Below are 12,042 nucleotides of genomic sequence, written 5' to 3' on the forward strand. Positions count from 1 at the left end.
GTAGGAAATTTGGTTGTAGACGTAGTAGTACTAGTAGTAGGAAACTGGATAGTAGTAGTAGTACTAGAAGTAGAAGGTCTGGACGAAAAGTCCTTGTCAATGCCATAAGCATCAATTCTTCATACAGAAACAAGTAAAGGACAATATATATATATATATATATATATATATATATATATATATATATATATATATATATATATATATATATAAAAATTGATGTCAAAATACATAGAAGATGTCAAAATAGAAGTCACAGCACAAAAAGCATTTGGGGATTTTCCAATGCAATTATTCTATGGTAATATTTAAAATTAAGTTTGCTGGTTTATTGTAGGAAGAGATGCTTCCAATAAGACCTGTCAAAACACATATACTCTACACTAAGACTTTTATTTACACAGATATCTCACTCATTGGCTGAGAAAGCAATGGCTGTTGTCATGGAACTCCAAAATCTAATCTGAAGTGCAAATAAAAATAAAATAAGAAACGTGGCAGATCAAACAAAACCACTATAAAAACCATTTCCAATAATGAATACTTCTACTTTCCCAGTGAGTAGCTGAGATGGATCTGTTTGCAATCCAATGTGCTGCATGTGCTAGAAAATAATTGGAGCCAATCATATATAAAATTGCGTATTACAGAAATCAGTAAATAACAATCTTACAAAGGTGTATGATATTTGAATGTAAAGGGCTAAGCTTTAAATATTTCACGCCAGACCACTTTTTTTTCCTACTCTTACAGTGTGCAATTTGAATCAAGGACATTTTTACACCGGCTAAAAAATTTGCACAAGGCTTACACCAGCAGGCAGGTGGGAAAAAATTGATCCTTGGCAAGACATTCATTTTCGTAATAGACCTTGGATGTGAGAAGTGAGAAGACTAATCTATTTATCCAAAATCCATTACGACTTTACTCAGAGCTTCTTTATCATTATATTTTCTGTATGAATGCTTTACAATGGTAACATTAGTAGGAAGAATTAATGCATTAATGCATGGGTAAATTCAATTGGACCGGTTCATTTTAAATACTGGTAAACACATACATCTTTTACAGATTGGGAAACAATGAAATATAAATAGTGGATGTGTTTTCCAAAAGTCATGTATCAGCCTTCTCCCATATTAAAATTTCATTACAAGAATCCACAACCACAACTAGCACAGTGACTAATCACCCTAACTCTATATCCCAAAATTCACAAACATCCTATACCCTACAAACCATGTCACATATTCTTTGTTATGACCCATACACCTGGCAACCATTTATAAAATCTCTAAAATAAACCAAATGTTCACTCACACTTTGTGAATTCTTGCTTCCTAGTCTTAAACCAAAACTAGGCTAATCCTGGTTTTCCAACCAGTTCTCTACAAAATAAATTTACATTGCCTGTTTTTACTGTACCATCAAATATTTGATGAGTAGTGTGTTATGGCAAGTAACAGGTATAAGAAAACCTTAACTGATGATGAATCTTCTGTTTCAAGTGCAAATAGCAAATATCCCAAGACTTAGTAGGCAACCTTGACAAGAAAATCCCCATTTATAATAGATTATTATTATAATAGACTATTACCTTTTAACCTTTTATGTTTAGATTTTGAACTTAAATTAATAAATAAGTGTACACATGAATTATATGAAGTTCAGATAAGAAAACCGTATTCACTAGCCACATTTTGCCTGCTTTACACACTCACCAGAATTTCTCCCCGTCCTTACTATGAGCTACATAGAAAAAAAACCCCAATGTGATAAAAAATACCATTAATCTTGCTATTTCTCAGGATAAGCACTGCTCGGAAGACTTATCAGTTTCATTACTGTTTGGCAAAACTTTGGCCAAAGCAAATAACAATTCCTAAATTCAGAGCTTAAACGACCACATGTGAGATTTAAAGCAGTAATATGAAATGGATTTCAAATATTAATAATGGCAAGACCACAGGAGAGATGGGAAGGTTATAAAAAATTAAATGGGTGCATCCAAAGCTCTTTAAATGACCCTTAGGAGCCCTTTATAAGAGAATTCTAAAACCCCAGTGTGTGTGTGTGTGTGTGTGTGTGTGTGTGTGTGTGTGTTCATACTTGTTGTTTCTGTCTGGTCCTCCTTGCATGTTCTCTCTTTTGCTCCTCTCTCTGTCTTTCCTTCTCCTCTTCCTGCCAGTGTTCAGCTACAGCCGCCTCCATCTGAGCCACCTCTTCCTGTTGCTCACGCCACTGCTGCATCTACACACACACACAGACACAGACACACACACACACAGACACACACACAATACCCAAATACCATTACTTACTGTAGAGAATTATTTTCTATCCCAAAATGCTACTCCAGGGTACAAGTGATCTAGCTTGTTGGTGTGTTCAGTTTGGGACCTCAGTTCTTTCTTTTTCTGCAGAGCATGTGTGTAAATTCTCCTTTATCCCTTCACCAGTGTGAGATCTGACTACACAGCACCATGCTCTTGTTCATTAACCATGAGAGGTGATGTATCATCAGCAAAGTTTCAACCTAATACAATTAAATGTGTCTAAATAAAATCAAACAGGCCATAGTGAAGAAACAATGTAAATGAATACGTATATATTATTTGATGAGGAAAAACAAACGTCCTGCTGTTGGCCTGTAAGCTAAATTACATTTTATTAAATGTAAAGAGTATTGACAGTAAATAAAATATTGTATCTTATTTAAACATTATGGAGCTACAGGATCGCTCTGGAACCAATTTCTCTAAATTTTAGGCTGAACTGTGAAAGCAAAAGAAAACTACACAAATACACACACACACACACACACACACACACACACACACACACACATGCTATTTTATACACTTTAAATGGAATACACACATAAACGCCAAGTGAATGGCAGGTGGGTTTAGCAGCTGTCTCCTAGTAATGTGGGAAGCACTGAAGCAGTGAGTTTCAAACTTACAAACTGATTTCCATCAGCACAGTTTTGTAAATCTCCACACACTTCCTCAAACACACACACATTAACACCTTTGTAGCCGGAGCATCCTCATCCCTGGGGTTCCACAGAAAGATTTAACACCTCCCCTTTCGTCGAAAGTGGATTTGGTTTAACAGGTCAGGGGCTTCACAATAATGGAATGGGTCAGTGGCGACGTTCACACGTGTTAATTCATGTTACACATTTCCATTAACTGTGCTCCTGTGTTTAAACAGACAGCAGGACAAGGCAGGAATATCAACTGTTTTTATTACACATCCTGCCAGGGAAGTACAAAGAGAGATCGATGGCCCAGCGTGACTACAGCCACACTTCTTTTGGAAGGAAAAATATTTCCATTTCCCTAAGTGATTAGCACGTTAGAAAAAGATTATTAGGCGCTATCAGGCGACTGACACATTGCACGAACAATGAGCAACTTCTGGCACTATAACTGACAGATATAAACGTTTCTATTTTAATTTTAACACATTTCTTGAAGTTAAACCAAAAAAGTTTGCCTGGCAGTGAATATATTAGTCCTTAATAACGATGATGATGTCATTCTGTACAAAAACACCCCTTGGCTGCCATACTGAATCACTGTCTATGGCTAAAATCTAATAAATTAACTTTTAAAACTGCTTATATACTGTATGTAATGTGTGTTATGCTTTTCTGTAACATCTTTTTTACAAGAACATTGGGATCTAAAATGTCTGTAAGCATGATTAACCATACACAGTTAATACAACAGTCCTCATTACAAATAATACAATTGACAACAACCTTGTTGCTTCTTGTTTTACTCCATTTAGAAAACTACAAACACCTAAATATAGAGATACGGTTTCCTCAGAGTGTATGAGAAACAACAAATTGTTCTTAAAATGTATATCATTTCTGATATGCCACTCAGTGAGACACAAAGGCTCCTTCAAATGTTTCTCAATCAAAAAACCAAATACCAACAGCCAGAAGACAAAATTGCCAAAGCTCGGACTGCTGGAAATTGAATCTTCAATCCAATCTCAGCTCAACATTTAAAAATGAATAATGCCTTAAATCAGCTTAACACAATTAAACAGATTAAATATTAATTTAGCTATCAATAATTAGTGCCTATATGTTTATCCCTAATGAGCAAAACCAGTGGCAACAATGATAAGGAATAACTAGTTGAGAATGTATGAGGAAGAAACATTGAGAGAAAACAGACTCAAAAGGAACCCATCCTCATCTGGGTGACAAATAAAACAGGTTGTCAAAAAAAACAAAAAAACCCTCCATTTGCTGTTAAAGAACAGCATTCTCTTATAATGATGCTGCCATCACCATGCTTCCCCATGTCCTAAGTCACTTTTCACCACATAGAAATACATTCGATTGTCTGCATTGTGTCTTTTTTAGCAAACTTTCAGCAGTCTTTTTCTCACCACTGTTCTCTCACTATCAAATATTGTTCCACAGTTTATCACACCTTCCCTGGATCTCTACAGAGTTGTTAATGTGCTACATCCATTCTATTTATTTAATAAATAATTAAATAATGTTAGATTGTGAAAAATGAGAGTCTACTGTGTCTATGGTTTTCTTCTGGCTGATTCAGTGACTTAAGTTATATTACGAAATAATGTATTCGATCAATGGCAGTAGGTGGAAAACGAATGGCCTTGCTATTTATTTTTTTCACGAAATGCAATATTATAATATTTTAGGTAAATTATGGCAAAAGGATAGGCATTTAAGATAATATGCAAATGTATCTTTTGCACATGCCTAATTAGTTTATAAGTAAACTCTCTGGCTCTATCAATTCATCGGCATCTTTCTCATGCCGGTGTATGAGACAGAGCGCTGCTTCTTAATAGCAGTGCGAGGAAGCAGACGGAGCAATCTGTTCAGGGGCTCTGATGAGAGATGCAGCCATTTCACACATCCACTGAGAAAAAGCTTGATGTATTCTCAGCAACAGATTGCCATCAAACACACATTTGCGAAGCCGTTGCACATGTGCCACAGTGCACAGAGTGACGCTCTGATAGTCAGCAAACGAGACACGAACTGAGCCAACGAAGGAGAAGAAAAACTACACACAAACACCACAATCTTAAACACAACCCACATCACCTATGGATGTTAACAAAGGGCATTTCATCAGATCAATACTCATTTTACCACAGTGATTCTTTATGTAATTTCTGTTTTACAGATACAGGTTTTTTGTTGTGCTCTGGCAGAAAAAAAAGCTAAAGCAGAAAACTCATAGCTAAAGGGAGGGAAAGCATGGAGAGGGTAACTAGCCCAATAATTGCACTATCAATCACACTCCTCTCTGGCCCAGATAAGACAACAGCGCCTGATGATAGGAACCAGAATAATGTCGCACCAACTTTACACATGCACACACTCACTCCTAAACATGCCTCCGCCTCTAATTTAGAAATCTTTTAGAAGAAAAAAATGTTAATTCAGCTCATTATAATTATCCCCTGCTGTGAAAACCTATTTACTGCAGTGTTTTCTTTTACTTTCAGGTTCAGGCTGAAGTTGATAAACACTAAATGGCCTAATGTACAGATGTGGAAAGCCGATCATTACATCATATGTTGTGCTCGCATAGATTGTCTTTGGATGCAGTTCCTTTACTAGAACTAAGCGAGGTCCCTGAGCACAAAGCTCAATGAAGACATGGCATGTCAAGTTTGAAGAGGAACTCAAGTGGCCTGAGTGGTTAATTTTTTTTTGGGGATAGACTGGAGAACTGTCTGAATAACAAACATGATCACTTGACCTCATTTATAAATGAATAAACAGTATATTAAACAGATTAAGCACCCATGGTCACACTTCAATGTCTAGGGAAAACCCTTCTCAGAGAAAGCGAGAAAAAAAACACACAGGTGTTTGGTGTACACAAACTTTTGACCACATAGAGAAAAGTTTCTGTGTCCGGTGTCATTCTTGTTGGCAAAATTGCCCAAGCTCTGCCTCTTAGAGAGTGAATCTTCACCCCAATCCCAACTGAAACAGATATTTGGCTCCATTCAAACTGTGTTTGAACCCGATTCCATCAACCTTTTGATGTTCCCTTAATAAGACGCAATTAATGAAAATCATTTCCTTAAAACGATGCTGCCACCACCATATTTCACTGTGTGAACTGTGTTCTCAGGGTGATATTAGTTTTTATCACACAGAACAACATTTGCTGTCTGCCACGTGCCTTTCATCAAGTGTCTTCTCACCGCTGTTCCATAAAAAGGTGTTTCACATTTTATGGTGCAAATTGGGGGGAATATTAAACGTTTAGTAACTTTTTTCATATTCTATCACCACCTGATGATTCAGGAAAACAAATGGGTTTGTTGTGTTCACAAATGCGTTAACTTTGCCTTTAATACTGTAAATCATGATTCAGTGATTATTGTAATAATTCATAATGATGCAAAACAATACAAATACGTAAAAGGAGGACAAATGTTAAGGAACTATAAAGGGAAAATACACCACTTTTAAAGTTCTAATAAATGCTAAATACAAAGATGCACCGATGAAGAAATCCCAAAAAATGTGACAGGGTGACCTCTGGAGGTCGGGCAGTGAATTGCCCATGCTGTAAAAGGGAAAGTGCATGCAGTAGGTATTCTAGGTCATTTTATGAAATAGCAACATGCTGAGTTCATTGTAAGTGGCTAAAAATAAAATAGACACTGAAATTTTTGAATGATGTCATTCTCTTTTATGTATGTATGTATGTATGTATGTATGTATGTATGTATGTATGTATGTGTTGATGCAGTGCCTCAGGGGTCAGGTCTTGGTCTTGGGTCCAAAAATCACTGGGCTGTGGTGTCAGGCGTAATTAAGTCTCACTGCTAAGCTAATACCACACACTTAATTTCACTTCCCAAGTTGCTCAGATGCCTCATTTCTCTGAGCTCTAAAACAAATTTTCTTTTAAAGCATGAGAAGGATATGACATTTCTTATATAAAACCCTAGTCATTTTCAGACTTAATTACTGCAAATCTTGACTTGCTGGTCTCCCGTGAGCATCTATAATTCTTTTCTTACTGGGTTCATAACCTTCTCAGGTTTTATTATGTGACCTCCTTACTGTAGTATTCTACTGCCTTTCATGTTGTAGCCAATAATAAATCTAATTCAAAACTCTTTTCTTTGCATTTCAGGTGGCTGTGAAGCACATTACTTATGAAGCCTGGTTCAAATCTATACACCTGGTCTCATCACGCTGTAAAACAAGATCTTGATGCTTCAGTGGTGGAATGAGCTTCCACATACACCCTGAACACCTCCTCCAACAGTCTCCATTTCTTTTACAAAGGAAGGAATAATCTTTTGCACTGATTGCCTTTTGTATTGCTTGTATTATGTATTCAGTGTGTTTTTTAGTATTATTCTTCATGCATTTGGGATTTCAATTGTCCTTTTCATTTCTGACTGTCTTTTGTTGTTCATGCCTCTGTTTGAAACTGCCTTTTTGGCACCAGCAGTGTGCTCTGACACTTGTACCAACTAGCATTTGTCTTTTGTCTTTTGTTATGATGCCTTGCAGTTACTTGCTTTTCAATTGCTTGCATATGCTCGAAAGCAGCATCTGTTAAATGACTTGTAAATAATTTTCTTCTTCTGTTTTTCTATGTGACTTAATCATACACAATCATAGAATGTCTATAGTCCTGTAGTTAGTATCTGGGCTGATGAGCTTCCTGCTGTTAAATCATTTATATTAAGGCATTCGATTGGATTTTATACAAAAGAAAACTGCTATAGACACAGTGCTGGTTTAAGTTTATAATTCTAGAGCCACAAAACTACGGTCATCTATTGGAGAATTTATGGAAATACTTTGCTTGATCCACATCCAGGCAGCAGTCTTTCAATTGGGTCCATGTATTTTGTTTTGAGTCATTTTGAAAAATTGAAACAATTGGAAAACAAAATGTGAATACAATGACATCATTGTTCCTTCATTATGATTAAGCAGAAAAGAAGAAAATGGCTTTCTATTTTTTCTGAGTACACACAAAAAGGATCATTATTTATTCATTAATTTAGTCTATTCATTTAATCAAGCAAAGAAAAATGAGAAAAATCGAACAATAACAAATATGATCAATGCCCTAAAGTAGGCTTTTATCAGAGAGAAATGTCCAATTTTGGGCCATTTGCACAAATCATAAATGATATGATACAAACTAGAGCAACATATTCAGACAGTCCAGTAAAACAATGATTGTTCTGCAATGGTATGTGTCTGACTCCTAATTTTTCTTTTGAACATCACATAGTGCTCCATATATACTTCTCAGATTGGAGCCAAAATGTTGGATGAAGTCACATTATGGATTATGCTCTGTTGGTTGTTCCGTTATTTCACATCCAGGTTGTTAAAAGAGTATTACAAAACCAAACAACTCAAAGTAAAAAAAAAAAAAAAAAAACAGAAGGCAATAAACTAGAAATGAATGTATAAAAGATTCAAATGATGGAGAGTCTTGGAGAAATACTAAATTGGTTTAATAGACACTTCTTCCCCATTATACACAAATATCATAGCAGATTACAGGTCTCTCTCTCTCTCTCTCTCTCTCTCTCTCTCTCTCTCTCTCTCTATGGGCTCTTGAGATGCCAATGACCCTGTCTTTACCCTTCTGCTCTCTAAAACTGTCTGGTCTATCCTGTTGCCCTACTGGATTTTATCAATTGAACACCTTTTGCTGCCACAGACAATAGCTCACAGATGTGATTGCCATGGATGGTACTATTTGGAAGCCATGAAGATTGTCTTTGGACTGCATACAAACAGTTCTTCCCCCACTACCTTTGCCTCTTGCTTGCTCATTAGTGATACATTTATAGGGATGCAGTAAGAGGGATACCTTTTTTTTTTTTTTTTTTTAACATCTGTAAACCCACTTTGTCATAATGTCCATTGTCCAATGACATGTGCTATAAAAATAATTGGGTAACAAAATGAATTGAAATACCACACACTGTGCTGGTATTTCTGCTTTGCTGTTCAGTCTTGCTGTATTTTCAGCATTAATACTTTGCTACTAATAAAATCTATATTTGCAAATGCAGGAACAGTTACAGCAGCAGCTTCTTTTCACATTCTGCTGCATGCACACACACACACACACACACACACACACACACAGATTTTTCCTAAATCTCTAGGTATCTTGAGTGGCATTGCAATACAAAATTCTTCTTCATTACTATTATTTTTGTCTCAGATGTGCGACGACAGGATGAGAGATACTCGGTTTCAAGCAAACAGCTCCAATCAGACAGCTGAAATTTTATTCAAACATCCTTTTAAAACTTCTTGTCAAGGTTTCTACTTTGTGTCATCTTGGGGATTTTTGTCACCACTGGCTTGCTCATTAGGGATCTAAATTTCCATCCAACTGTATTTGAAACTTTACTGTGACTATTACTATCTTAAAACTAAAAACTGGTTAGTGTTCTTTCCCAGTGGGGTTCATTTGTAATGCTATACTATTCAAGGATACTAAAGACAATGTTTGAAATTCAATGATCAATGAATAACCTGGGGTTCCATTTGAGCGCAAATTGCTCTGATCTTTTCATTAATCCTTTCAAGAAAAAGAAATAAATCATCACACAATGATCAGCTAGGCTACAGACATGAATTAGGCAACTCAATCCATCAAGCTCAATCAAACTCAATCAAGTTTGATTTCTGGCCCGTTTAAAATGTTTGGTCACCTTTGCTCTTCAGCTTCGAGGACCTCAAGTTACGACCTGGTAATGACTGTGAAGTCACATGTGCACTATTTGAGAATGTGGATATAGCCCTGTCAGAGCTTTACCCTAGCCACACAAATGTGATAAATGGCTTTTGCTTGTTGAGATCAATGTGCTACTGCACCTGTATTGCTGCTGTTAGCAAATGTGTGAGAAATCAAAACAGTACAAACAGCTTTGCCTTTCTTATAAAAAATACAATGTGTATTTAATTGGAACTCATTTGTAATGTTTGAATAAAGTCATTTGTAACAATCAAAATCAGATATGAGATATAAGAGAGGCATGCATAATGGGTGCATCTTAAATATTGATTGAGAAAAAAGGAAACAAAAAAAATACAGAAATACCAAAAAGAATTGGTTGAATCAAAGAAGATGCTCAAAGACTGAGCCTGAGTGTGAATGGAGAGGTAATGTAGTGTGAATTGAGAGGTAATGTAGAGTGAATGGAGAGGTAATGCAGAGTTATATTAGAGTATTTAAATTATTGCATGCTGTGGAAGAGAAATAATTCTCCTCTTACAAAAAGGGACGATCTGGTACCACTTAAATACAGAGTTGCGGACAGTGTTCATAAATACTAAAGAACTAAACATTATGACCCCGAGGCTAGAAGAATAAGCAGAATAAGAGCATTAGAAAAAGGAAGTTTTGAATATCTTTTTGAAAAAGAAACATTCTGAACCAGATAGGTGAACTTTACCACTACAGCAACAGCTCCATGACAGCACTTACACAAATTCATTTATTTTTATTATTGGCATTATGCCTAAATAAAGTATGTATGTGTAATTTGAAGACACTCAACGAAAACAAAGCAACCAAAACAAAAAGAAATCAGTTTGAAAATCAGAACCTAAGAGAGATAGCACAGCTTTAGGCAGCTTAAACAATAATAGATTGTCCCTTCACTCTAAACATCTGCTCCATGCCACCCATCTCATCCTGAATGCATAATCTCGCCAGGATGCATACCTAAGGCCAAAAACATCAGCCCTCTATCAGCCAGCACAGCTGGTGCAAAAAATGATCAACCATAGAAGATTAAAAAGGTAAAAAAAAAAGACTCTGAGGAAACATCGATATTTTTGATCAGAAGGTCAATAAAAACACCACCACGCGGTCACTGTTGAGCTACTAAGCACGGCCCTTAACTCTCATCTGCTCAGATAATTGTAAATTGCTCTGAATAATAATGCTATAGCTGTAAGCTAAAGTAGTTCCAGGTTGGTCTTACAATATAGTTACATAACACTTCACCAAGTTAACCAAAATAACTCCACCACAAAACTAAAGACAGACAATTTAGACGATTCGAATTCATTATATATTACAAAAATACAACACATAAATCAGTATTGATACTCAATCAGACGCTTTTCTGTGTTATTGCTGCAATCCTTCGCTACTAATTCTACATTTCTATATGAAATTAGGAGCATTTTAAGGACACAAACTGACAAATATTTTGAAATAAAACATCTGAACAATGTCTTCAGGTAAAAATTGTGGTAATATATATATATATATATATATATATATATATATATATATATATATATATATATATATATATATAAACAGTGAGGAAAATAAGTATTTGAACACCCTGCTATTTTGCAAGTTCTCCCACTTAGAAATCATGGAAGGGTCTGAAATTGTCATCGTAGGTGTCGACTGTGAGAGACATAATCTAAAAAAAAAAATCCAGAAATCACAATATATGATTTTTAACCTATTTATTTGTATGATACAGCTGCAAATAAGTATTTGAACACCTGTCTATCAGCTAGAATTCTGACCCTCAAAGACCTGTTAGTCTGCCTTTAAAATGTCCACCTCCACTACATTTATTATCCTAAATTAGATGCACCTGTTTGAGGTCGTTAGCTGCATAAAGACACCTGTCCACCCCATACAATCAGTAAGAATCCAACTACTAACATGGCCAAGACCAAAGAGCTGTCCAAAGACACTAGAATCAAAATTGTACACCTCCACAAGGCTGAAAAGGGCTACGGGGAAATTGCCAAGCAGCTTGGTGAAAAATGGTCCACTGTTGGAGCAATCATTAGAAAATGGAAGAAGCTAAACATGACTGTCAATCTCCTCGGACTGGGGCTCCATGCAAGATCTCACCGTGGGGTCTCAATGATCCTAAGGAAGGTGAGAAATCAGCCCAGAACTACACGGGAGAAGCTGGTCAATGACCTGAAAAGAGCTGGGACCACCATTTCCAAGGTTACTTTTGGTAATA

General features: G+C 36.0%; 1 protein-coding gene across 3 annotated transcripts in view; it reads right to left on the minus strand.

Annotated features, from left to right (window-relative positions):
• Window positions 1–12,042, minus strand: part of LOC124383134 (coiled-coil domain-containing protein 148-like) — a 77,622-nt gene that overhangs the window by 17,895 nt on the left and 47,685 nt on the right. For all 3 annotated transcript variants that reach the window (XM_046845526.1, XM_046845527.1, XM_046845528.1), the window contains one exon: window positions 2,110–2,250. In XM_046845526.1, the coding sequence (XP_046701482.1) occupies window positions 2,110–2,250 (141 nt within the window). The remainder of the gene's footprint in view (window positions 1–2,109; window positions 2,251–12,042) is intronic.

The sequence above is a fragment of the Silurus meridionalis genome, chromosome 3 (assembly GCF_014805685.1).
Source record: "Silurus meridionalis isolate SWU-2019-XX chromosome 3, ASM1480568v1, whole genome shotgun sequence".
In the NCBI taxonomy this organism is placed as follows: Eukaryota; Metazoa; Chordata; class Actinopteri; order Siluriformes; family Siluridae; genus Silurus; species Silurus meridionalis.